Source organism: Caretta caretta, chromosome 11 (genome assembly GCF_965140235.1).
Source record: "Caretta caretta isolate rCarCar2 chromosome 11, rCarCar1.hap1, whole genome shotgun sequence".
Taxonomy (NCBI): domain Eukaryota; kingdom Metazoa; phylum Chordata; order Testudines; family Cheloniidae; genus Caretta; species Caretta caretta.
The window spans coordinates 65,603,675-65,631,661 of NC_134216.1; the positions used below are offsets into that span (position 1 = coordinate 65,603,675).

A 27,987-nucleotide genomic window follows, 5' to 3' on the forward strand; every position below is an offset into this window, starting at 1 on the left:
TGAATAGGATTAAGAAAAAAGGACCTACCCCTTGTTTGTTTCAGGATTTTATTAAACTGCTTTCAACCTAAGAGTTGTACCCCACGTCCCCAGCTCTTTTCAAGTAGTACACACACAAGAACAGTAGCATACATGCTGCTGGAACACTCTGCAACAGGCTGCATGAACTTTTTAGGAATTATGTTTAACAGAAAGCCAAAAAACCAAGACAGGGGTCTCAAGTCAGATGTCACTACAGGCAAGATGCAAGTTAACTTACAGTAGGCTTCATCTATAGCACTTCCCCAGAACTATTCAATTAGTCAAACCCTCCTTCCTGGAGGTCACTTTTTTTGGTTATTCACTGCAGTGTTAAACGCTGAGAAACACTGCAGTGAGAGTCTTCGCTAGTCCAAATGAGCTTGATGCTTTTAACTGGGACACCCAGCGAACAGCAAATTAGCTCCACTGTGTTTCCAATTTTTCTAATTAGCTGTCCACACAATCAATGCTGAAACCTTTTGTGAGAAAGTCAATGAAAGCCCTGCCTGCACTGGCAAAGAACTGTGTGCAGAATACAGTTTACGCTGCTTGCTCAGGCAGTTCAGGGAAGAGAGCTGGAGATGATTTTCTAAGAGAAATGCAGTCTTTAGGCTCTATTAGTGTTTCTAGCTACTCGCTATCAGCAGCCTTGAAATATCAAAACCATTTCCACCCTTCTTCAGGCCTGGGGCAAGGTGAAGAAGAAGAGGTCACCTCCAGCGGCCAATAGAAGAGCCATGAAGCAGGTTCAGGAACTCCAGCAGCTATGGAGAGTGCTCCTTTACCAGAGCACCTTCATTAGCAGGACAAGAGTTTACTAGGACAGGTCCTCAGCAGGTGTAAATGAGTGAAGTTCCATCAATGGATTAATTCCAATTTACAGCCAACGAAGATCTTGCCCATTGACTGGACAAGGTATTCAATCAATACCAATTTGGGGCAGATTTTCCAGCTACTGGTCAGATGGATTCTTGTTCACGTACTAGGCTACAATGAGTAGTAACAAGCGAGCCAAGTTACTAAGGTTCATGGAAGCTGATTAAAGAAGTAGGAGGGATTAAGAAGCCTGTAAAGCTACAAACAGCTCCTACATACATAACACATTAAATACTGACAAAACTTAAAGAAATAGGTTTCTTTTCCCACAACTTCTGTTTCCAGGCCTGGTTCACCAGGCTAACAGCTGCAGTGTTACATATAATTTTAAGTCAAGACCGCAGAAAGCTTTCAAAACTGAACATGAAAGATCACACTTGGCAGTAACTTAACTCTTTTGAACTGACACTTCAGTGACTGAGGGCTTTCTCCTGCAGCATTTAGCAGAATATGGTGAATCTGAACAATAGGTTATGGATTATGTCCTGTATTCTTGTCACTGACAAAATGCACAAAGAGTGAAACACAGTCTGCTTATAAAAGCAGAAAGGTGTGAGGTTTCAGAGAGGACTCTGGCATGTCAGTGATAGCTGTGACAGTTGCAGTCTGTCAAGAGGATGGCATAAGAAATACCTTCTGTCTCCACAGTCCATCACAGTCAACTGCCCAAGGAGGAGCTCAGTTAGAACTGCCTACCTCCATGATTAGGAGAGAGAATACTTAGGTGCCAATAGGAGGTAACAGTCATAAGATTTCATTTCTTGTTTTCCAAAGACAATACTCTAAGCTTCTATCACTGTTACTCATGACAAAGTTAAATGGACAAAGTTACATTCAATAGAAAAAATTTTCTCCCTGGAATTCAGATACATAAAATAAGCAAAGCTCTGAGTTTGCATATCCAACAAAATACTGTACATTTCCCATCTTTAGGAACCAATAACAAAAATCATGTTTTTTTAAAATCTAAACAAAGCAAAAAGAGCACTAGAGAAATTTAAATATGGAAAAGAACTGAAATCATCAACAACAGAACGCCTTTACTTTACAAGAGATGAGTTTGAAAAGAGACTCAAGCAAGCTCTATCTTCTTGTCCAACGGATGTGGAGTGCAGTGGGATTCGTGCAGGGAACAGCTGGGAAGGGTTTTATAGCTCAAATGCTGGGAACTTGGCCTTTTTTGGTACCAGAAGATCAGCAAGAAAATATATTGTCCCAGCCATTCCTGAAGGAAAAAAAGAAAATTGTTATTTCTCAAAGCATATAACAGGGAGATTCTCATTGCACGTCAGTATTATTATAGAATAAATCATAATGAGTGTGAGTGTGCATCATGGAAAACAGGGAGCCAGGGGCCATTTTCAAAAGTACCTATGTGACTCAGGAGTCTAAGCCCATTTTCCCAAAGGGATGTAGCCAGATTTTTAAAGGTATGTAAGTGCCTAAGATGCAAATAAGATGCAAGTAAATCTCCTTAGGTGCCTATTTGCAGTTGTAAACATTGAAATACCTTTAAAGATCTGGCCTTTCAATGCTTTTGAAATTTGTACCCTAGATCCTCAGCTGGTGTAAACCGTCCTAGTAGAGTTGCCATGTGTCTGGTTTTCGATCGGAACGCCTGGCCAAAAAGGGACCCTGGCAACTCCGGTTAGCGCTGCTGACCTGGCCATTAAAAGTCTGTTTGGCGCGGGGCTGACAGGCTCCCTACCTGGCTCCATGAAAGTGGCAACATGTCCCTCGGCTCCTAGGCAGAGGGACGGCCAGGGGGCCTCCGCGCGCTGCCTCCGCCCCGAGCGTCAGCTCCACAGCTCCCATTGGCTGGGAACCATGCTGTGGGGGCGGCACCTGTGGGCGCAGGCAGCGCAAAGAGCTGCCTGACCACCCCTGCACCTAGGAGCCAAGGGACATGCCGCCACTTCCGGGGAGCCACCTGAGGTAAGCGCCGCCTAGAGCCCACACCCCGAACTCCCTCCTGTGCCCTGACCCCCAGCCCCAGCCCTGATCCCCCTCCCACACCCAAACTCCCTCCCGGAGTCCTCACCCCAACCCCCTGCCCCAGCTCAGAACGCCCTCCTGCACTCCAATCCCCTCGGTCCCAGCCCGGAGCCCCCTCCTGCACTCCAAACCCCTGATCCCTGGCTCCACCCCAGAGCCCGCACCCCCAGACGGAGCTCCCCCACAACCCTTCTGCCCAAGCGCAGTGAAAATGAGTGAGTGAGCGGGGGTGGGGGAGCGCGAGCAAGAGAGGGAGGGTGGAATGGAGTGAGTGGGGGTGGAGCCTTGGAGAAGGGGCAGGGCCTCAGGGCAGGGGTGGGGCAAGGGTGTTTGGTTTTGCGCAGTTAGAAAGTTGGCAACCTTATGTCCTAGTTCCATTGACAGGGAGTGACTCTGTGATTTATGATGGCTGTGGAACTGGCCCAGGGTGCCCCCTGCTGGCAGATTTATGGAGCAGCAGAGGTATCAGCATTTGGGAACGCTTTCTGTTGCCCAATCATGGACTAGATCTATGGCTGCTTTTTATGGCTGCTTCATTGTTCTTTGGAGGGAAACGGAAAAGGACCTGCACAAAATAGTAAGCACTCTGAGTGCAGAGGTTGTCTGGGCAGCCAGCCTGCAATTACTGTAGGTTTAAACTGTCCCCAATAAAGAATTACTCCAGTGAGTGTTATGAACCATACCAGAGCTGAGTGCAGGAGGACTCCGTGCTATGCCAACCTCCAGCCCTCCCAGCTGGGGTTGCAACGGAACAAGGAATTCCAGTTGTAGCCATTATCCACTGCTGTTAAAACCTCATTCAGAGGGGGTCAAAACAGTGGGTGCGATTCTCCTGACACTGATTTTATGGGGTTTTAATGCAGTCACTCTCAATTTACACCAGTGTGAGATCAGACTCAGAATTCAGAACATATGACGTAGAAAATGCTGGACAGGGATTACCTTCAAAGAGAGAGAAGGGAGTGTCTGGAGTCCGGCACCCATGCTCCCCATAACTCAAACACCACTCTGCAAACTGAGGAAGGAAGAACAAAGCGTCCAAACCTTGTAGAAGACGTGACATGGACGTTAAAAATACAGACGCCCCCCCACCTCACTGTCCTCCAGATCTCCATCTCCCAACTAGTCGTGACAATGGAACAGAACACAGGCGGTTGCCAGGCACTGCTGTTGACTGGAGCCCAGCACACTGTTGGTCTGACGGACAGTAATGAGAGACTGTTTAAGGACCATCCTGGTCTACGTGAAATGAACTGGTTAGTGCTAGCTGCATCTCTGCCAGGCTAGAAGTTAGATTACAAAGGAAAGAACCATCACGCAGAGTGCAGAATCAAACCATCCTTCAAGGTAACTGGCTCTAGAATGTTAGTTACATGTCACACTAGCCTGACTGGTTCCTCTCCTTCACCAAAGATGGTCCCATGATTTTCTATCAGATAACTTTTTTAAAAGGTGAGCTATCCCAGCCATCATCCAGTCTTTCCATGACCCGGTGGCAGGAGTCTCTCTCTGTGTCTGTTGCTCATTTGGATGCTCACCTTGCAGGCCCTGTACAAATATTTCATGTTTTGAGTGAGGTTGTACAGCATTAGGAAGGCATAAGCATTGCCAGCTGTCCCATGGCACAACCCATAACCTTTCTTCAGTAATCCCCACTGCCAGATCACTTCTGCGCACTGCAGCGCATCACTCAGATACTGCTGGTCAGCAAACACCTGTGGAGACAAGAGAGAGATTCCACTCACTGCAATTATCCCCTCAGCATCCATGCTGGGGTGGAGCAGGCCCCCACCTACTTGGTTAATTAGCTCCTATCGAGAGTGACCTCTCCTACTTAAGCAATGGCACCGTGACTTTGCCTTCTACTGTCAAAGATTTTTGAAGTGATAAATGAACTCACAACAAGCTGTCACCATTAGTCACCTGCCACAGAAAGAATACAACACATGGCTGACTCCTCAAACAATGAGAGCATCCTGCACTTGGGACAAGACACTGGGACATGTTCAGAAATCATTCATTAAAAGTCTAATTTGCATTTTGATTGGTGTGTAAGTGTGGGCATGCATGGAGGTGCTGGTGGGTTATTTCATTAGAATATTACATGCCCTGACAGGGACTCCTGGCTAGAGGATGCTCTGGGATCAAGTTCCACATTAAAGCTCTCCTGTCACCGTTTCCCAGGACGTCCTGTACCTTATAGGCCTGTGTGAGCATGTAGATCACGCCAGGTGCCCCGTGACACCAATGGACAAGCAGGTCTCTGGCGTCATCAATACAAGGGGGGTAGTTGCCTGATGGGAACTTCAGCTGGCAGACATAATCCACACTGGGTTTGACTGTGTTATGCAACTTCACTTGGCTCACGCCAAGGCCGGGCTGAAAGAGACAGACAAGAGAGGCTGTTAAACGGGGAAAGAAGTGCTGTACTATTCCCTCCCCCTTCCGGCAGTGCTAGTTTTAGAGGCATAAGCAATTTATGCTTCAAAGATGAGAAGAGAGTTTGGCGTTACAGATTCCTTCCAGCTTCTTCAGCTGTGCTACATCGGCTCATATCTTTCCTCCTCTACAGATAGGCTAGGAGAACTGTGGGGGCAGGCTGCTCAATGCCTTGGGTGCGGGCGTGCACCTGGTCATCCTTTAATGCCTCTTCGTCGGCAGCAACAGTGACTGGCTCTGGAGGGTGCCCCAGCCAGTCCCCAGCAAGGAGAGTGTGATGGAGTGTTTACCCTATATTAGCCCTGAAGGGGTTAGAGTAGCTCAGAAGGGACAAATTAACCTTTAAGCTGCACCTGAGAGAGAGTCAGATTTGACTGATAAATTACTAATTGCTGAAAAAGCCCAGCTCGGGGAGAAGCTGGGTAAGGTATAAAGCCAGGAATTTTGCAGCAGAAGGGGGCTGCAGGGAGGGAGTCTGCAGTCGCTCTCTGGGAAACCCGACGGGGGACAAAAGACCTGGGGTCCTGTCCCTGACAGAAGGGTTCACCCTGGGGAGGTGTGGAGAAGAAAGCCTGTAGAAGGCAGAGTAGGAAGAAGCTCCAAGGAAGGAGCAGTGAGGATTCAGACTGTGTAGACCTTGTCTGCTGGGTGGCCCAGGTTTCCCACCAGCCAATGGGAAGTGGTGCAGGACTGGTGAAGTGGCATCTGGACCACTGGTCTGGCGAGACTTCGATATGCCAGAAGGGGAAAACTATATTGTCACCTGGCTGGAGGGCTGAGTTACAAAGAGAGAGCACCTCCCAGGCCCGGAGAGGGGCTGCGGGGCAGGCGAGCAACAGAAGGGGGTGCTCGACTCGACAAGGGCTGATCCCCGGACCCAGCCACAAGGGGGCGCCCCAATTGGTGAGTGAACCCCATTACAGGGAGAAAATTAAGGGGATCCCTTTGGATTTTAAGAGGCAAGGAAAAGCCTATCCTACAAATCTGAAGCAGTTAGGAATTGCTTACAGGATATGATCAGGATTAGTGAGGTGAAATGAAGCAAAGAGAAAAACTCAGGATGACTATCAGGAATGATTCCCAGACACCGAGACCTAGCAGATCAGTGTTACCCAGGCAGAGCACCACGGGCCCATAGTGAGCTGCAAGGCCAGCCCAACTTGAAGATCTCAATTCTTAGTTGTACACAGATCATGTAAACAGGTTCAAGGGTAAAAACTAGTTTAAAACTAAGGGAGCAATGTCACCATTGACCTCATTGAAAGCAGGAGTGGATCCTCCCCTAATTGCACTGCATTGGCCAAAATCTATATAGACAGAGTTCTCTTTTAACTTGGCAGCTCTGAGCCCCTTGGAATGAGCATTTTGAGCTAAGAATCATCTCATTCCCAAATTGCTAATGTGCAATTTGAAAATCAATACCTGTGCTGTAAAGCCACCAGTGATAAAGACATGCACAGAGTCAAATGTCCTCCAATGTACCTTCCCTGGTACGCTTTCCCTGTAAGTGTATGGTGCATTATGCTTGGCTGCTCTTTTCTATATCCCATGCAGTCCAGATTCAGCTTGTAACGTCACTGTATAGGGAGCCAAGATGTCAAACTCAGGCTCTCTGAATCCCCATGATTTTCTAGGTACCTAAAAATTAGGCATGATGACACTTAAGTTTCTTTATGAATTTAGCCCTGAGTGACTAACCACCGCAAAGGTGTAGTAGCCCCCTAGAAACACAGAGTCTGGAGCGTTTTGGAGCCGTTTTGAAATAGGATTTAAACCAAACAAAAGAGAGCATCTGATGGACAACTGACCATGACTGACACCACTGTGACATCACTAATAGCCAATCAGAAAGCTCCCCAGGTGTTCCACGTTCTAATTGGAGGACATTAGAAGTGAAACAGCTGGGAAGGCCTTTTCTCTCCAGGTGTCTCTCACCTGCATAAGGTAGTAATAAATTCCTGCCAGGCCATGGGCGGCCCCTATGTAATACTCCTGGTACCACTCATACATCAACGGGCTCTTGGCTGTGAAGTTCCTCCTTTTGGCCAGGCTCTCCCCGGACGCCACGACTGCATCGCAGACCTGCAGGTGGAAAGCAGACGTGAGTGACAACAGCTTTGAGGTGTATAATCTCTCCCCTCCAGCCTGGCAGACAGTAGCCAGTGCAACAGGTATCACAGTGCAAAATACAGTCATGCACCTTTGTTATTCTGCACGTGGAAATCCTAGCTTGTGAATGGGGGAGAGGAACTGGGGCTTCTTCGACTCTAGGCACAGAATCCTAGGATTGGGAAGGACATTTGGCACAATATCCCTTTGGAAGAATGGGGCCTGCAACAACAGCTGGAGGTTCCGTGCTGTGGCCTTCACACGTGTCATGTCATGTTTTCACACATGCCAGAGTTATCTAGACCGGCATCTATTTTAACCCTTCCAAGGATGTGCTGGGTGAGAAGCGACAAAACACAGAGGACAAACGAGTAGGATGCGGGAAGCTAATTCAGCCTACGTTGGCGAGCAACTGGAGAGATGACAGAGTACCTGTTGAATATAGTTTTGAGGGATTTTTTCCTCTCCATAATGCTTGTTCACAAACAGCAGTGCGTAGAGGTATCCCATGCGCCCATAAAGCATTTCATCAGGTGCTCGGGGGTCAAGTTTGTGCAGCTGAAGCAAGCTGGAAAGAAAGATTCAGGTGAGGAAGTTGATGGACAGGGATGGAGCTATACAAAAACACCCCCAAACTGTAACTCCAGTTGAAGGCTACTAGACTGGGACTCAGCAGATCTGAGTGCAGATCCCAGTTCCATCACAGGCTCACTCTATGTGACCTTGGGCAAATCACTGAATCTTTCAGTGCCTCAGTTCTCATCTGTAAAATGGACATAATCCTGCCTGTGTCTTGTCTATTTAGACAGTCAGCTCTTCAGGGCAGGGGCTGTCAGTTATTATGTATTTGTACAGCGCCTAGTGCAATGGGTCAATTGGGGACTCTAGGCATTACTGGAATCCAGATAATAACGTTGATAGTCAAACCCAAGTTGATAACTGCGTGGGTAAGGCAGGATGACCCTTTAAAGCAAGGAAAACTTCTCCTCCGTTCCCAGCTCCCCCATCACAGGCCTAGCCTTGCTTTCAGAAATTCAGCTTCTGTGCCAAGAGGCGCTTCCAGAAGTGATCGGCAACAGTTTCACTCTAATTTCGTAGACGTCAAAGGGAGTGTTACCAAAATGGGAGCAGACCTAAGCCATGGCTGACCATTTTTGAAGGTCCTCCATCCCTTATGTTTAGAAGTCTTGACTGTGAAAACCCAACGGCTCTCTTGTGCTGTTCCAAAACAGCTGGGGTCATCTGAATGAGGAGGGGAGGCGAGGCGAGGGGGCTGAGGGAAGGAATGTGAATCACTTAGGCAACAGTGCACAGTGGAGTGGGAAAGGGTGGTTATGAAATAACTAGCCTCTATGGGGTTCAAAAGAAGCAGCCATTCACTCTTCATCCATCTAGGCTGGGTTAACCACTGGCTTCTTTCAGTGCAGTCACCTACCATAGGAGTGAGCGTATGGATTGCCTGACTGCACCAGAAGTTGGTGACGTTCCCGCCAGCGCTAACAACGACTGACAACTGTTCACTCGGGTGCTTTGCAACCCAGTCGCTCCAGATGCAAATTACCCTCCGTTTTTGCCTCTCGCCGCTCTTCCAACAAGGTCAGAAGTTCTTCCCTGTCAGAGCATTGAGTCGTATTTTTTCCCTTCCCCCAGATCAGCAGCCCGGAAAACACGGTCACTTTCAAAATGACAGCATGGGTGCTGCATTTCCTCAAGGCTGCGCCTTTCAGCGCCTCTTGCTGCCACTCTGACAGGCACAAGAACAGCAGCCCCGAGGAACCTCTGGGGCAGGGCTCCCCGTCACAGCCACGTGCGGGAACAGCAAAGGTACAGTGTCTGGGCTTGCTCTTGGGCAGCCCGTTCTTTTTTAAAAGGAGGCAATGGCCAGTTGTCTCGAATCCCTTGGGATCAGATGGAAGGCCCTGTGTTCCGGCTCCCCTGCAGCGACAAATCTTTGCTTGGTGTTGGATTCAATGTGACTCGAGATATTTAGAGAGCGAGGGTCTCGAGGCAGATTTGGTCCAGGTTCCTCACAACAGGCGGCAACTGAGTGCTGCACCCCTCCCCGCAAGATGTTTCCCACCCGGGAGAGCAAGTCGCGGACGTCTCACCCTGCCTCCCAAGCATGTGCGGGCAAATGTGGATGGGAGTAGGGGGCAGGAGCCGGTCTCCCACACACTCCTCCCCAATCAGGCAGCAGGAGGAGATCTCCCTGCCTCATGCCGCTGCTCACAATCCCCTGGTGACCCTATTTCCAGGGAGGATTGGGGAGAAGCAGCTGGAGTGTGGTCTCCTGGGTGCTGTGTGGGAGGAAAGGGGTGCCTGGAAGAGCTGGGCTGGGAGGCTGTAGTAGGGAGTGGGATACCTATGGCAGGTGGAGTGGGAATGCCTGGGGTTTGATGCAGTGCTGGGGGAGATGCCAGAGCCTGCGGGACTGTAACTGGGTGGAGGTGCTTGGGGAAACCGGATGGGTGAGGGGGTGGGTAGATGGTATGCCACGGCAGGGGTCTTTGGGGAGCGTGTGACGAGCTCCCTGGGGCAGTTTGGTGGGTGAGGGATGGTCTGGAGCACCTACGGCCGGTGTTTTTACTGCTGCTGCAAGCTGCTCCCCCCAGCTAGAGAAGGGAGGGGAGGAGGAGAGGAAGCCCACAGAGCAGTTCCAGTCAGCATTTGGGGGACCAGACCGCAGAATAAACAGGGGAATCAAAGGTAATATGGTCAAGAGTGGCAGGGCTGCCAATCCTGGGTGTGTCACACAAGGTGCCAGACTCCTGGCAGCTCTGACAGTACCTAGAATGCCATTTTCCAGCACGGGGACGGCAGTAAAGGTTCCTGACAGTTAGACACCACGGATACTAAACCAATCTATTAACGGCTGAAAAGTAACAGTTTCTGGAAGAAGGGAAAATGCAGCAGTGGGACAGGATTTTGTGCGCCAATTACTCTAGAAGCAACCACCTGATCTCCTGATGGCAGGAAAACCGTGGAACGCAGTCTGTAAGAATGTAGTCCAGGTTTTTACTGGCAGTTGGAAAATTGGCCACCTTGAAGTGCTGGAGCCTCTCGGGGGGATAAAGCACATTTTGGGGTCATGAACTCATTTAGGCAAGTACTAGCCGCCCAGAAAAAAAGAAGTTTGTGTGTCTTCCGCTGCAGAGAAAGCTCTGCTGAGAGGCCCTCTTCAGCTCTTGTACAGATTGAATGCACTCTCTAAAGCACAGGGAACCAAAGAGAAACAGGCACAGCGATTGCTATCCTTCTCCACAGGAGAAGCTAAGAGCTTTCCACTCCAGAACTCAGCAAACTCTTCGGGAGCTCAGTAATAAACTGAAAACCCATTCCGCATTTTGATTAATGGAAATATTTCTTGTAGAAAGCAGCTTTTCCTATTTAAAGGATACTATGGACTGCTCTGAACAATCAGGGGGCAGGCAGTAGGAGAGTTTGACCTAACCATTGCTTCTTGAATACCCCATTTTCTTTTCTCTGCTTGCCTTTCAGAAGTGACCCATTTCCAGTGCTTTGTCCTCCAGATGCCATTAGATGGCAGTGCAGAATTAATCTGAATTTCTGCTCTGCCACAAAACTGATGCAGCAAGGGACACTTACAATAAAGGGACATGGTTTGTGATCTGTTACAATTTGGGGTTTAATTCCCCCTACAATTGTACATCACAGTTTGAAAGAATGGTTTCCAGATGTCCCTTTTGTAGGCAAATATATCTACATCACATTAGCAAGCTTCACCAATATGATGCAATGTTGTTGACCAATGCAGTATTGTTAAGATCACATGTACATATTTCCAGAATAAAAAAAGGGACTTTTGTCTCTAGACTGGTCCAAGCTGCATATTTCATGAGCACTAAATTCACACCAAAAAGAAGAACATCTCAATCTCAATTAAAATTAATGGAAACTGGGTTTCCAAATCCTTTAGGCAATTGAACCTCACTCCCCCCCCCCCACTTCATTTTTAAACAATTGTGCTGTATGACCCTCATAGCCAGATAATTCAGCATATGTTTCTGCAGTTGATAGGATCGGGTAGATTTGTTTACTGGTCAACTTTAAATGGAAAGTTTGCCCCAAGGTATTTTTCATCATTTTAAGACTCCTTCCATCATATACCCTTGAAAGCTTACAATTGAAATCTGCTCCTCTGCTAAGTGTTTTTTCTCTATCACATGCTAGCACTATTCAGGTAGCGTACAGCGGCTTGTGTTTAAAAAATAACAACAAAAATACAGATGAAAAAAGACATAAGATAAAATGGAAAAGATAAGCCTCACCTTGACAAAATGTCTCTTTGACTGTAAGGGTGGAGCTGGTTAAAAATTTCCAAATCTCCCCCTTCTCTCTACCCCCCACCCCAAGAAAAAGATAATGGGGAAAAGTCCAGACTAAATATTTCCAAGATTTTCCCCACTTTCAACCAACTATAGAACTGGTGTAAAGTTTTCAAAAAAATCTAATTTTGTTGAAGACTCTGAAAAATGGAAACATTAATAACAAAACCAACCAACCACATGCAGTTCCCCCAGCCTGTCTGGCCAGCTCTAGTGCTGTGGCAATCCCTGCTGAATGACAGTACAGCCACTCTACCCTCCCATCCAGAAAAGAAGGCTGTAACAAAGGGCCAGTTAGTCACCCGAGCTTGGTTTACGTCCTTAATGACAACCATTTCTCTAGGATGTGAAGATTCTCTTGCATGCTTCTTGTCCAGCTAGTGAACGCTCTCCTTCAAACAGAGCACCACAGCACACCCTAACAAGGTTGAGAGGGATGTTCAACATGGGGAAAAGCCCAGTAGTTTTGGACACCAGCTCGTGCGTCCCAAAAGCAACAACTTTAGAAACAGGTGGGCAAAACCAAACCCTGAAATGTTACCGAGTGATGCAGGCTTCCGACTGCGTCTCATCCTGCAGTCTGTGGTACACTACGGCAGCCACTGCTAAAGGTCCAGCATCCCCGCACAAGAAGGTGATGGAGCGCTTTGTCAGACAATTCAAGCTCTTCTTCGCGTACGCCTCTGCTACCTGGAGGTAGGAAGGGTCTCCATACACATCATAGAGGTGCAAGTAAAGGACAGCAATGCCTGCAAAGAAATAAATGGGTTAAGCGCAGGGCATGGATCAGCTGTTTTATTGCTCTCCCCTGGCACTATATACTTTTGTTGCTCTAACTTTAAAACATAAAATCCCAGCTGCTTATGGTGGAGACAAAAAATATGAAACAGATTTATTGATCAGCTTATCTGTACTGGGACATTAGTATCTCCCTGCTTGGCCACTAGGTGACTTTGGATGTGTCACTGCACCTCTCCGCCTCAGTCTCCCCATCTGTAAAATAGTAATAATTGTGAAGTGTACAAAGTGTAACTTTGTAAAGTTCTTTTAGCTCTATTGCTGAAAAGCATCTTATAAGGTGGTATCATTATAATTTATTTTATTAAACAGGCCACCTGCCGAAAAGCAATGACAAATATATAAGCATTAGTGATAGACAAGAAAATATTTGCATTATAGCAGCTGTTCTCAACTGCAACCATCCTGGGACCCCCTTTTCCATAGCAGGACACCCCCACCAGCCTGTCATCTGTCTGGGACATCCCTCCCATCGAGCAATATGGTAATGGCAGGGTGCTTGCAATCCCCTGACACCTGTTGGTGACTCCTAAATTAGAGAAGCGGTAGACTAAACTGGACTTCATAGAAAAGGGGAGAGACTGAGAATGGCCTTTATTTCTCTCTGCACAGAGAATCAGCTGCTTTCAAGAAAAGTATTGTAAACAAAGAGAATTCCTGCAAGCACACACCACACACTAATTCTAAGTGCAGCCCTTGTCTGAAACATAAAAAGCTATTCAAGAGTCAGGAAAATGCATTCTTCTGCCTCTGAGTCTTTCATACCAGGCATCCAGCTACATAAACAATGCTTCTGTTAAAAGGCTATGTCGCTGGTTTTTCCCGGAGCCTTGCTCTGTCCCTCTCTCATCCTGCCTGTTATACATAATTGAGGAATCATCAGCATGTCGTTATTCAAAAGGTCTGTCACAGTAGATAGAATCTCCCCTCTAAACATCCGCTAATCAGAAGGCACCCTCAAAACGCTATATGGTCTCGGGGTATCCTCAAAGAATATGTATCAGAGAAGCTAGTGGCCTGCATCACTTCCAGAAAAATCTCATTTTGCCCCTTACAGTATGCTTTCCATCTCATTAACCGTTTCTAAGAAGACACAGGTCCTGTGTTTAAGCCTAAATTAATAGAGCCAATCTCTGCAGATTTCAATCCAGTAAAAAAAAAAAAGAAAAAAGAAAAAAGGCAGCCTGAAAAATTACTTTCCACTGTACTGGGGACAATTTTAAATTTAGATCATTTTCTCATTTTGCATGGGTAATCTCCAAAGCTTCGTGCTATAGACAATTCAATTTCATATGTATATTAAGGGCAAATTTCCATTTCTTGCCAAAGTTAATAACCTTGTCTGCGCTCTACGCAGTTCAGTGTTAGTATTTCCACAGAGAGAAGCTCAGATGTACAGTACCATCATTCATGTTTGTAAGGATGTGGGCATGAAGCTCTTTTTAAAGGGAAATACTCACCTACTAGGTCTTTCTATGACCTATCACCATCTTTAGGTTCTCAATAGGCCTGATATCCATTTAAACAGCTCAGACTATGGAGTTACCTGTTTTAATGTTTAGCTTTTCACTTCATAAGCAGCTGCCACTGGAACAAGCTTAATTGTTTATGTACCTACCATGATAAGAATAATGCCAGGATTGAAGTCTGGAAAAATAAAATTACCTGGTGAGTTTTTCTTCCAATCCCATCTTCCCCTTTTCCCACAAAAATCTCTTTTAGCAACTCCCTCCCTCCCCATCCTGAACAATGAACAATTATTTGCCAAAAGCTGGGAATGAGAGAGAGGGGATGGATCACTTGATGATGACCTGTTCTATTCAATCCCTCTGGGGCACCTGGCATTGGCCACTGTAGGAAGACAGGATACTGGGCTAGATGGACCTTTGGTCTGACCCAGTATGACTGCTCTTAAAAGCTCCAAAAGCATCAAAACACAGTTAGGTTTGAGAGGCTTTGTAGAACTGGAATGTTGGCATCACTTCCCAAATGGGGCAAGATTTTCTCTACACCAAAAAGTTTTTATAATCTGGTATACAAACCATTCCCTAGAACTGTGAAGAGCAACACCCAACATGGAAAGCAAGCATGTTTAAGTAGATAGACTAAAAAAATAAGAGCATCAAATGTAGGCTGACCCATGATTAATATCTAGTCAATGTATATTAGAGGCAGCATGGTTGGAGGACAGAGTATGGGGCTGGGAATCAGGAGGTCCTAAATGATAATCCCAGCACTGCCACACACTCAGTCTGGCTTTGGGCAAGTCACTGCGCCTCCCTGCCTCAGTTTCCCCATCTGTAAAATAAGGGTAAATACCTAACCTCCCACATGTGCATGGTGGGTTGAAGATGAGCTAGATAATATTTGAAATATGCTTCTAATGCGTAAAGTACCATATCAAATAATTACTACATAATGAGGTGCGGGGGGCTAGATAGCCAGAGAGGTCAGTTCCCCTAGCTTTGCATCTCTGGAAACCTGGATCCAGTTGAATTGCTTCAAACGTATGTGGCTGTCTCACTCCGATTCCCATTTGTGCCCCTCAGAACTACCACACAGCCGGCAGTCGATGGCCTGCCGTAGCAGGGGATCTGCAGGGTCTGTTCTAGATAGACACTATGGCGATAACGGTGGTGTCCGAATCTGAGCATCTTCCTGTTGTGCATTCAGCAACCTGGCTAACATCTGTCACGTGTCGTTGGTTCTCGCTCTCATCCTTTCCGCAGGGGACGAACTGTGCGTCCAGTGGAGTGCGCAGGTTTTGTGCTGGGGGGTTGTGTTGGCACAGTGGTGCATTTGTACAGCGACACGGGAGATCTAGTGCTTATGACCTTTACTTTAGCACCTGCTAAATCCATTAATTGCAGCAGCACCAGAGTTGTAAGATGTTTTAGTTTGTTTAAAATCTTGTCACAGTATAGGGCGCGTATAGTTCAATCTTCCCATCCAGCTAAAAGACTATTTCATCCACACACACACACACACACACTAGTTAATGGAGAGGCTGAGATGTTGCTTTAGGTATATACTGAGTTCAGGGCTTGTGACTGATGTTGGACTGTCAGCAACCTGCAAACTGCAGGCCATTGTGATACACTGCTAAGGGACAGCATAAGCAGTAGCAATGCAAACTTTGCTGACTTGAACCACGCCAACCCTGAACAGAAGGGATTGAAGGCAAGGGGATAGCATACTTTCAATATCAATTCAATCTTAGTCTCTTTATCCAGACTGCTGCTAAGGACACCAATTAGATGGTGGTTTTCAGCGTGCAGTCCACTAGGAACTGAACTGCAGTGAACTCGTGTAACAAAGGACATGCAACTGCCATGAGATAGGAGATTTTTGGTTATTGCCAACTTGGGCCAGATTCAGACCTGCGAACTGGAGGGAGAAAAGGCTTCACACTCCCTCCATCAACCCTGAAAAGCAAACCATCCTGTGGCCTCAAAGCAGGAAGCTACAAATGGGGTAAAACCCACCTATATTGCCATCTAATGGAAAATATTAAGTTGTTTTAATTAAACTGAGGATGGGGGATCATGCACTGGGCATACAGAGCATGCTGCTGAGCTCACAAGATCATGTGCATTTGTAATGTTCTGTAACACCTCTCAGCACCAGAATCCACAGGCACCAAATGCGAGTGAAGTTGGGGGGGGGAAAGAGGAGAACTAGCTGACTTCTCCTAAAGGGACACTAGCAACTTGAATTTTAAATAGTGTGGTCCAGAGGTTAGGGACCTGGCTTCTATTCCTGGCTCTGCCACTGGTTTTCTGGGTGACCTTTGGCAAGTCACTTCATTTCTCTGTGTCTCAGTTTCCCCATCTGTAAACTGGGAATAGATGATGATACCTCCTCTGTAGAGCAACTTGAGATCTATGGAAGAAGAGTGTTAGCACTTAGGTAAGTATTATTATTAAAGTAACTGAGTTTTTCAAACAGCGTTTCTCAAGGAGCACACCTTCATTGGTATGTACAGAATTTTAAAAAAAATCTTTAACTTTTTAACTAGAGGTTTTCAGCTCTGTTCTTATAAGTCTTTCAAAAGTAACACCTTCAAAGATTATTGGACGCATCCCTCTTCCCATTCTTTTTGATGCACATGCCTGCCTGCTACCTCTTCTGTCTCAGCTTTGCTGCAGCTCATACAGGCAGGTGCCCTGCTGCATCTCAGGGGTGAAAAAATTCACAAAAATTCTCTCCTTTTGCTTGTCTCTGATACACAGGTATCTTGGAGGGGCTGGGGCCTTGGAGAGGGGCCGACTGAGGGCTAGTTAATATTTGGTGCTTGGAGCACGTCAAGTAGAAATGCCATTTAATTTCACCATGAAGACAGAAGAAAGCTAAACACCCTTTGACCAGTCTATCTCCAAGATACAGTTAGTAAAGGCAAAATTGCAGTTGACTACCCTCAGGCAGAATATTTTCTGTATTTAGTATTTTCAGTATTACTTATTTATGGTGTGATCCAAAGCCCATGGGAGGCAATGGAAAAACTTCTGCTGACTACAGTGGGCTTTGAATCATGCCCTGCAAGCATAGACCTTTATTGAAAAGTGACTCTGTAAAACGACAGGGGGGAAATCCATATTTTTTGCTTCTTACGGGTCTCCCTACGTGCTCAGTTTTCAAAAAGATTTTTGATCACACATTATAATGAGGTCCTATTTATAAACAGTATATACAAGTGTTAAGAAATGATTAGATGTTTTCTAAGTATTCCTCAATTGTCATAGATTGACAAAGAGTCCAACAGCTCACTTGGTTGCTTATACAAAAATGCATAATCATCTGTAACCAGTGATGTGTTTACAGCCATCTATAATGTATTACTCATGTCTAATGTGCTTATAACATCTATTAATCATTTATTAACCCTTTTCAAAAACCATTTATAAATGGAACTTTATATTAAAGTGTGACAGTTAATTTCTTATGGTTGGCCCTGCAACGCAACGTGTATTCCAAAAGTCAAACTGTATTCTTTCCATCTCTCACAAAGTCACCACTCAGAAGAGTTCTGTAGGCCAAACCAGGGCCTCACTAACAGCTGTGCAATCTGTTTGCTGTCAATGGGATTATAAGGATGTAAATGACTGGAATTTACTACAAATTTGTTGCCACATCAGAAGGAATAGAACCAAGCTTGCGTTCTTGGCTGGATTTACTCATCCAGAAATGCACTATAAGACCCCTCCTTTGTACCATTTGCAACTCAAACGCTAACGCATCATCCTCCCTTTCCACCAGCCCATTAAATCCACAAACCCAATGGATTTGGAGAAGTGATCAATATGTGACAAACCTATGCTCATACAAATAGATGTACCTGTATCTCTCCTCTATAGCTTCACTCTACAGATAAAATGACAAATGTGGTAATTCAGCCATAGGAAAGACACTCTCCCAGAGGCGAAAGTGGTTAGGGATTTGGAAGACCCAGGACACCTTCCTGTGTGATCTTGGGCAAGTCACTTAGCCTAAATATCTTTGTGGATCTGGGGCTAACTCCCAGCAAAATCAATAGAAGTTAGGAGCCAAAATACCTTTGCAGATCTGGGTCTTAGTCTGTCTGCGGCCTCTGGTCCCCATGTGCAAGTGAAGACAGCAGCACTATCATATCTCACAGGGATGGTGCAAGGGATTCAGATACTACACGACAGGGGCAATGGACGGCTAGAGAGAGATCTGACTGTGCCATTTCTACAGTCCTCGCTGCTACCAGGTCTTGCCTCAAAACCAACAGGGTGGGATTCCCAAAAGTGATAAGTGTTGGCCTAGCTCTGCTCCCCCACCCCCGCTCCGAAGTCAGTTCAATGGAAGCAGAGTGACGGCAATGCTGAGCACCTTTGAAACCCCCCCTTGTAATGTTAGGGTAATAGGTGTGACTGGAGCAGAGACCAGCTATAACTGACCCGGTGGGCTCACCTGACATGTGAATTGTATAGGGGTGACGGAACAGTTCAGTCATATATTTATTCATTGTGGGACAGTCTGCGGTGGTTGTTTTAAATACGTACTTTAACTTTTAAACACTCAGTCTAAAGAGCCAATGTTTTTCTCCCCCTTAAGACTTCTGAGTTTTAAATTTTTCTTAACAAGTAGCAGTTTTCCTTTCAAGTGATGTGACTAAAGGACGGTAGAACTCATCCTGACCTCCACAAAATGGCATTAGTCATTTAGATTTTGCCTCCGCTTTCAGACTAACAAGCTAGTAAATACGTTGGGGGACCATTTTAAATAGGGCTCCTTATATTGACTTTACTGCCTCCCAAACCACGAAGAGCCTGAGATCCTAAATTAAAAACAAAGGATAGCTTCAGAATCATTGCAGCTCATGCGCTCCTAGACCTTTAGTGGCCATGGCACAGTGCTGTCTGAGTACACACTGGTGATGGGAAACCCGCAGAGATACCATGTCAGTAGTTATCAGAACCCAGACTCCCTCCATATACCCCAGCTTACCCTTCCTTCCAACCCCTGCACTCTACTTGTGACAGGGTGTAGAAACCCTATCCTGCTACTAGCAAACAAGGACTTGCAAGCCTAGATAGGTGAGCAGGAGGGCTATGAAAGCAGCTACTCCAGAAACAGGAAGGAGAGCGGTTGTGGGGAAGGAGGCTCTTTGCTGACACTTGGAGCAGTGGGTCTGGGGAACAACCCCTGACCTGGGGAATACTTGTGCATTTTATGTTGGCATCTTATCTGCTTTTCTGGGATCAAGAGATACATTTCTCCCTGGAAAAAGGGATCTTACGCATTGAGTTGTTATACTGCCCCTCAAAACACTCCCCTAGTAACTCACCTTCAAGCCTCCCCATGCAGTTGCCCATTGTTGCTCCTCAACCTGCCCCACATAGCTCTGGTAGCCTCTCTTTTGGGTCCAGATGTAGCCCACCAGTCAGCTCGTGTCCCCATTGTGCCCGACTCGCAAAGGATGTGAGTCTGTTACAGCCCCCATCCAGAGAGCTTGGCTTTCTAGGTGCTTCTAGCTCTGGAGGTTCCTGGTTCCTCACTCTGGGGAGGGACAGTCATTTCTTGGTAGCACACAATGCACCTTCCTTCCATACTTCCTCCCCACCAGCAAAACATAGGTGAGACACATGGGCTTTGTGGTCTTATTTGTTTCAGAAGACCTCAGGGTCCCAGAGGCAGCTGAGAAGCGTATGATAAACTAGCAGCTCAAACAGTGCATATATTTTCAGAGCAGCAGAGTAAACAACTGCTTGAAACCATAATAATGGCTTGGAAAGGTCAACATGTAAATTACTAGCATCCTGGGGCTACAGTTACTTGCCCTCGTTTTTTAACATGTTGCCTAACAATCTTGAAACAAACACACATTTCAGGCACATAAATCTTCGCCCTGTCTCCTTCTAGTTCAGGCAAGTGTAGCACCGTATGTATAAATAGATGAGATGCCCAAGAACCTGGAGAACAGGTGGCTAGAGGATCTGCAAATGCACTGGAGGGCCAGATTTTCCTTGCTCCATTTCAGCTTATGGATCAGGCTCATAGACTTAGAGATACAGTATGGTCCAGTGGACAGGGGGCAGGATAGGGACTTAGGTGTCCTGGGTTCTAGTCCCAGCTCTACCACTGGCCAGTTGGTGAAGTGACTTGTCTGAGGTCACCCATGTCTTGCCTGTTTCGATTGTACACTCTTCAGAACTGTGTCAATACACAAATTGCAGTGGTTTAAGAACAATTCAGTTAAGGACCAGCGTATCAGTTCAAAAGGGGCTTACCACAGTTTAACTGAGATCAGTAACTTACATGCAGGCTATACATATATCAGTCAGGTTTTAAATTTAAGTGTCCACACAGAGTTTTGCATCAACTTAGCTAAATTGGTTAAAAACCCCCCAAACCGTGAACTGCTGCAACTTTGGATATAGACCCAGCTCGTGTGTCTGTACAGTGCCCTGATCTCTCTTGGAGACTATAGGTGCTACTGTAATACACATTAAACCTGTGCTCCAAGGGCGTTTGTTCATTACTTTGGATTAGCTCAGTACAGCAGCTTAAGTGAGTTGTAAGTTTCTGTTATTTAGAGGCAGTGAAGTTCCTCCCCATTACACTAGTGCTTCTTCGCACTAGAAATAAGGATCCCCTGACACTAATGCAGGCCAGTAGGATGGGGGTTCTTCACATGTACAGTGGAAGGAACAGACAGAACACATCTGAAGTTCAATTCCAGCATGTGCCATGTATGCCTAGGCATAATGGAGTACACTCAGGTGTGCTACATCATACAGAGGAAGAATGCTCACTGAAAGCCACAGCTATTCATTTCAAATATCTCTTATTAGCAGCCACAGAGTGCCGACTGATTTCAGATGCCTGATTTACATGAGATGATTTACATGAGAAGATACTCAACAAGCCTTTTCTACATAAGCAATTAAGAGGAAAAGCTGCTGTCATGGCCCAATTAATTTTCTATCCAGAAACAACTTTGAATAAATTAATCTAGCGACGATTAGCGGGGGAAAACGGATACAAAATAATATCAGCGTGTTCCATTTCTCTGGCTGCGACTCACAGGAAATCTTCATAGTCTTCTAAATGACAAGCCCGGAAGCAATGGAAAGGGGAGAAGGAAGAATCCCTTTTGTGTAACTCCCTTCCAAATAAAAATGGGTGGAAGTCCTAGCCATAGCATTGCTCATTACTTCATCCCTCGAGTCATTTTCCTTCCTAATCAAGGTGTGCAGGATGCACCTTAAGGCTACCCTATGGAGGTAGAAGCCTTCCCCGCAGTGGGAGTTGAGCTCTTCCTCCCAATAAACTATAGGAGTCTTGCCCATGTGAGCTATTTATCCTCCAACCTTCCATTCTGAATTGTACCGGAAATAGGCAGAATCCAAAAGAACTTCAAATAACATGCCTATGCCCCACTCCATAGGCCACCATTCACTTATGAGACTGGCACATTAACAGTAGATTTCTTGCACACAGTGCCTTTCATCCCAAGGGATCTGCAAGCAGATGGAAATACAGGCTGTCCATGGGGATCAGATCAGCCACCACCAGGAAGAAATGCAGAAGGTGTTGAACAGCGACATCACAGATCAGTGCTGGACAGGAAGTGAAGGATACAGGTTCCTCCAAAAGGAACCTGGGCAAGGCCTCCTGAGTTGGAATTTGACCAGCAAGCCACAATTCACCGCTTTATAAAGGTGCCTCAGAATCAGTAATAGTCACAAGTTGTCTGGGCCCCAGTTTGCCAACTCATTCAAAAGCTTGGCACCTTCAGCATTACTATGCCTTCTAACACCATGCTTGGGCACTCGACCAGTAGTGATTTAGCAAGAAGTGTTCTCTTTAGTACCACTTTCTGTAGCACCCAGGCACAGACCTAGCCATACCAAGGCCAGCGTGAAGATCTCAGGATAAGGAAATATGGGTACAAGTATGGGCATTGCAGAGAAATTGGCACCCCCTGAATTGTCACCAAAAACCATGTCACTGCTGTCAGGTGTGTGTGATGTCAGGTTCTCCACCATCGGGGTGCTATGCAGGGCTTCTCTCTGCAGAGGGGCCTGCTACAGGAAGAAGTAAGAGAAAGAGCTGGGGAAGGGAGAGCATGTGGTGGCAATGGAGGGCCCAGCTGGCAGGGAACAGAGAGTCGGGGTTAGGTCCAGAGAAGGAGAGTACAGGGAAAGCAAAAACAGTCACACAACAGAGAAAATGGGCAGGGATAGTGGCAGTCTTCTCCCTTGGCTCATTCTCTCTTAATGCTGTCTACGAAGGGAGCAGGCAGGGTTTCGTCCTAAACACTACAGGCTGCTGCAATACCAGGGGGAAATGGTCTTAGGCTGCGACTATACTAAAGCACCATCCAGCCAGCACATTACAAATTGTAGTGTGGCCGCAGAAGCACGGGCAGTGGCGAGCAGCAGAATGGGCTAGCTGCCCTGAATGTGTGCCAAGGGGGTCTGGGCGGGTTTGTCCTTGGGGCAGCTGCTCCTTGCTGCCCGTGCTTCTGCGGTCACACCACAGCGTGTAGCACACTAACTCTACAAGAGCTAGCCCAAGTAGGTCTACCTGAGGTTGGAATCACACCCTCCAAGTGTAGACGTAACCTTAGACTCTGACTTCTTATTGTTAACCCAGACAAGCTTATTGACCAGTGCGATCGAAGACAAAGCCAGTCCTGGTCCTCGTGTAGGGAAGCTTGGGATGAACAAGGGACTGAGGACCAGTTACCTGAAGCAGCCCCTGGTGCTTGTCATGGCAAGTCTGGCTACATTCCAGATCTGAGGTAGAGCTATTTTTGGTAGCTTTGAGGAGAAAAATCAGTTCAAGGACAGGGTTTCTCCTGACTTAGATGCTGTCTTGCATTTCTTCTTCCTCCCCCTCTCAAAGACACTGGGCCAGAACCAGTTTTGGAGCAGTCGATTGGCATTAACAGGTAACCCAGAACAAGAGCAAGAACAGCCTGGTGATCATGCTACATCACATAATACTGGTAAAAAATAAACTACCCTGAAATATTTACTGGGAAATAAATATACTCTGATTTCAGTGCTGAGGCATCTTCCGTAACCAAGCCAGTTACCCGTTATCTACAGTAGGCAGAGGTAGCTGTGGACGGTGGCAATGGAAGCTCCCACATGCTGGCCAACCCAGATGGTTCCATCCAAACTGGCAGGGCCACCGTTAAGGCTGAGAGGAATTCGGTCTCCACAGGCATGGAGCCTCTCTGCTGAGCCTGCCTATACAGTGCCGAGTGCAGCTTTTGTCATGGGCATCCATGTCCACCAGGAATTGGACTGACACCCACCTGCTCACTTCATGTTCACCTAACTGTGGGTAGGGAGCCAACAACTCTGTCACAACTGATGGGTTGGATCTGAGCCAGCACCTTAAAAGTAAAAGGCTCTGATGTTTATCAGCCCCGCAAGGCATCTAACCTGCCGAGCTTTATTTGTAAGAGCACCTTAGCAGAATGGATCAAGAGCATGCCCTATATTGCAGTGCAATGCCAAGGATACCATGTTCCCACCCTCCGACCACAGCAGCCAGAAATGAGGAGGACAGGTGGACCCCAGCTTCAAATATAGGATGTCTTTTTTATCACAAGAAGTGCCAGGGCTGCTTCATGGCATTAGTCTACACTGATCATTTCTGACTGAGACCATGCATCATAGTCAATAAAGCAGCACTGTTTTTTTCTTTACTAGAGGAGGCAGAGACTGGATGAGCCTAACCTCAAAGGCAGCTAACAAGCAGACTTGCTCTTCCCCACACAGCCGGCTAGTTCAAATGTCCTTGTCATGTCATTGCCCTACCTGCCCAGCCAGTGTAGCCAGTGCAGTCCCTGGGGTCGGCAGATTTCAAGCCTCTCTCCATCTGCTGAAGCAGCTCCCTGATCTTATTGTTCAGGCGCTGAGTGAACTCGGGAGTCAGCTGTGGATAGAAAAGAAATACCACACATAAGTAAATATCAGCAAACAGATTGGGCGAGGGCTCATCAAATTGCTGCGAGTGTGCATGGCGGAGAGCAGGGATTACACTGGGGAACTGGGATTCTCAGTCAGCGAGTGTAGCCAGAAATGCTCAATTTTGTATTTGGCTGGCAGTAGTAAAATGGACTGGAACCTCGGCCTGTTACCTCAGGGGCAGCCTTTTTCCACAGCTCTAACACGCCACCTGGCCCTGGCCCACAGGTGAGGCTTGAGGAAGTTGAGAGCAGGGTAGCCACTGCTCCAAAAAGAAATCCAACTCAGCTCCAGCCTGCTCCCATCCAAAATGTGGTGCAAGGTGCAGCTCTTTGGGCTGGCTTTTCACTAACTGCCCTTGGTTAGCTACCTAGATTCTCTGTCCTTAAAGCTGTGGTACTGCAGGAGTGACTGGGGTGTTGTGATTTAATCCCTGTATTTGTGAGGTGATAGATTGCCCAGCACTGAGATCTCACTTTAATAATAACAAATTGCATGGGCTTGATTCTCCTCATTCACACCAGCATAAAAATTCCACTGATGTTAAAGGAGTTACTCCTGCTGTCCATCAGGGCAAAATAAGATCTTAAGAATTCAGGCCCTAATTTAAGTAGGCTAGTCCAGGCCAGGCTTGACCTAGCTGTTACTAATAAAATGGGTTGTAGGGAGCAATCCACGAAATGGAAATCCTTCCCTTTTCAACCTTCCACACCCCGTCTCCCATATGGCTAAACATGCTACATGATGACTTTTTTATATTTTAAAAACCTAGCATTCATCAAGGCCTATTTGCTGTGGTTTTCCAAGCTGCTGGATTTTGGTATGTGAACTGCAACATTTTGTTCATTCCCCTACAGGCATATTTTAATTGCTTTGTCCTGAAAAAAAAAAGATAATGAAACTAAGCAATTGGCTGGAAAAAATGAAATTAATTTGTAGAGCTTAGTTCCATACTTACTACTATAACTGCAGTCCATTCATAGCACCGTTGGGATCACCACCTCTGGATCACCACAACTGACTGAACAGGTCTATAGCATAAGACAGTCTAAGGGCTGTGATATGGTACTGTATGTCACAAGATGGCATCACCTTATGATAAAGTATCTACCATACTGTGTGGGTACATGCTTTTGTGATAATTCCAGCAGCACCCACCAATGTAGTAAGAGCCTTAAGCAATAACAAAAGGTTTTGTTTTAACAAGATTGAACAGTAGTTGAGAGCTCAGATGCATCAGAATGTCTCATGCCAAGGCTTGGCTGTGTATGCACACACACACATACAGTCTGCTTCCTACACACCTTTGCAGAGGCCTGGGGGGACCAATGTTTTGAAGGAAAGAGTATTTTTCTGTTTGGACCGTTTGTAGTAAAAGTGATGGTATGATGTGGATGAGTATTATTAAACTGTGTGCCACAAGCATTCACACTGTACTAAGCTGTGTAGGCTAGAAAAGACTGCTGCAGTTTAGGCAGATCCAGCTCATCAGTTTAAAAATCTAACCATGTCACGATCCCTTCATTTCTTTTTGTAGCCTGCCACTTAAGTAACTCAGAGACTGTAATCCATGCCGTGGTCTTTGGGTTAATACATTAAAGAAGGCACATCTCGTGGGTCCAATCCCCTGAGCTTAAAGATTTTGAACTAGTTCTGCTTGTTTGAGTCTGTTTTCCAGAACATGTCACAAAAAGTGCTTTGTGCAATAAATTGTGATTATTGTTTTTAGTCTAGGGAATCTGGGTTAGATACAAAGATCTGCTCTGTTAAATGTGTGACTAAAGACTTTTCATATATATATATGCTTCTAAAATTGCTGAGGGGATAAAAGTGCAGTGGCTCAGAACTGATTTGTTGGAGTCAGACTCTGGAAGCAAATCTCAGTGAAACATTGTGGAATAAAAACTTCAGGTAGCAACACCACCAAATCAAGATAAACACCAGATGCCCAAAGATCTTTAAGAACTTCCAAATCCAGAGATATAAGGTTAAAGCTTTTAAGGTGCTTCCTAGCAGTGATGAGACAGCAGATATGTTGCACCTTCAACTGGGAAGACTTCTGTAGTTGTGCATATGATGCATCCTCAGAAATGGGAGACTGTAAATCTCCTCTGCCAAAGTAAAGCAGAAAGCCTCAAGGCCCCTCTGTAATAACTACATGTCAGGGCATCTCTTCCTGGCTCTGAGATGCGTTGCTCAGAAAATACAGAGCCAGTCTAAACGGGGTGGATGAGAGGCTGCCAAAGCAAACACCCCTGTGGTGTTTGAATGCATCATCGTCTTCACAATACTTAGCACTTACACAGCACATTTCATCTTCAAAGACATTAATTACTTAAGCTTCACAGCACCTCTGTGCAGGAAATTTTAATTTACTGATTGAGAAACTGAAGCAGAGAGATAAAGTGACTTGCCCAAGGCCACTGAGAGTCAGTGACTAGAATGCAGGAGTTTCTGGCTCCCAGACATGTTCTCAGACCACACCTGCGCCCAAATGGCTGCAAGATCCTTTCATCTTACCTTTCCCGCTATTACAATAAAATGCAACACTGCTCCTAACTCAAGATCCATATCAACAGATGTATGGGAATCGACTGGGAGATTTAGACACACAAACTATACAATCTCCCTCTGTTTTTTACTCAGAACTACTGGGGCCTTATAAAGTCCCCAGGGGAAAGGGTCAGTGTTTCTGATTTATGTCCACATGGAGTGGCTTCTTGTCTTGTCAATATCCAATAAACCTACAGCAAGTGGGAAAGCAAAAGCTTTGTTTATTTGCTCATAGTCTCAGGGTGTTTATTACATAAGTGAAGTCAGAATCCTGTTTGCAATGTCACAGATAGCTGCTTCGGAAATTGGTTCTCTCCCCATATACATTCTCTTCTCCAAACTGTTAACACACCCCTTTGAACCCTCTCACAAGAGCCAGTGATTTTGGTCACACAGCACCACTGCCCAGGTGCATGGACTGGCTTTTTTCTCCTGCATCCAAACCTTTAACCTACATTAGGATTTTTCCATTAGCATTTGCCCCCCCACTCCTTACAAAAGTTTAACTTGGCTCATGATTTCATAGGATTAAACTAGACGCTATAGTTGTTTTCAGTAACTGGATGAGGCGGCTATAAATGGGGAAACTGTCCCAGAGGACAATGGCAGATACCTGAATGCTGACCTGGCTCGGGTGCTCAGGTAAGCCTACGAGAAGGCTCAAGGAAGCTCATAAAAACATTTCAAAAAGAAACGTCCGGGACGCTATTAACATCGAACGCGCAAGCCCTGTCTTGAGGCATGTTAGGAGTGCAATCCCTGCCTTTCTCTGGATCGACCGGGCACTGCTGCCATGCCACAGAAACAGCGGAAAGAAAAATTAAGCTCACACAAGCCCGTGACACCTGTTAAGAAAGAAACACTCCAGCGCTGTAAAATTAAGTCGCTTTAGAGCCCCAACTCACCCGCCCTGAAGAGTCAAAGTATCCTGTGGCCAGTGATTTGTCATAGTCCGCGTAGGGATTCGGGAAGGCCCTTTGGGCCATAATGGCAACAGCAAACCTGCAAGAGAGTGAAGAGAAAAAGCTGGGATCCAGTTATGTGAGCAGGCTGAGGCTATTGCTTGCTGCTATGACAGCTACCTGCCCCCAGGCCCCAGCTTCCTGGGAGATGCAGAGCAGGCAGGCCAGCCAGCTTCTGCAGCTGCACCAGCGTGCTGCACCCAAATCGAACACACAAGAGAAGATCTCAGGGATCTAAAGAAGCAACACAACAGCTTACTAACATCCTCCCCCCTTCCTGAACAATACAACTCTGCCTGGAAAACAGAAGGAATCCTTGACATGAAACCACGTTTCCCCCCACCTCACCCTGCAGCTCAGACAACAACAAGCACAGATCTGACTTTTCCACCTCCCACTTCCTGCTGCCACAAGCCAATGAGAGCTCGAGAGGGC

At 46.3% G+C, this 27,987-nt stretch overlaps 1 protein-coding gene across 3 annotated transcripts; it reads right to left on the bottom strand.

Annotated features, from left to right (window-relative positions):
* Window positions 1-31: 31 nt before the first annotated feature.
* On the bottom strand, window positions 32-27,987 carry LANCL1 (LanC like glutathione S-transferase 1). 3 transcript variants are annotated; one of them, XM_048869402.2, is made up of 10 exons: window positions 27,901-27,987; window positions 27,496-27,592; window positions 23,888-24,005; window positions 12,328-12,535; window positions 7,873-8,008; window positions 7,267-7,413; window positions 5,089-5,271; window positions 4,431-4,607; window positions 3,835-3,907; window positions 32-2,122 (listed from the first exon to the last, which is right to left on the bottom strand). In XM_048869402.2, exons 2-10 carry the CDS (start codon window positions 27,574-27,576, stop codon window positions 2,046-2,048), a joined length of 1,200 nt encoding a protein of 399 aa, XP_048725359.1. In that variant the 5' UTR covers window positions 27,577-27,592; window positions 27,901-27,987; the 3' UTR covers window positions 32-2,045. The 3 variants fall into 3 exon arrangements, with proteins under 3 accessions (XP_048725359.1, XP_048725358.1, XP_074974222.1); XM_048869401.2 differs by having other exon boundaries at window positions 27,816-27,904; XM_075118121.1 differs by lacking the exon at window positions 27,901-27,987 and adding an exon at window positions 27,812-27,835.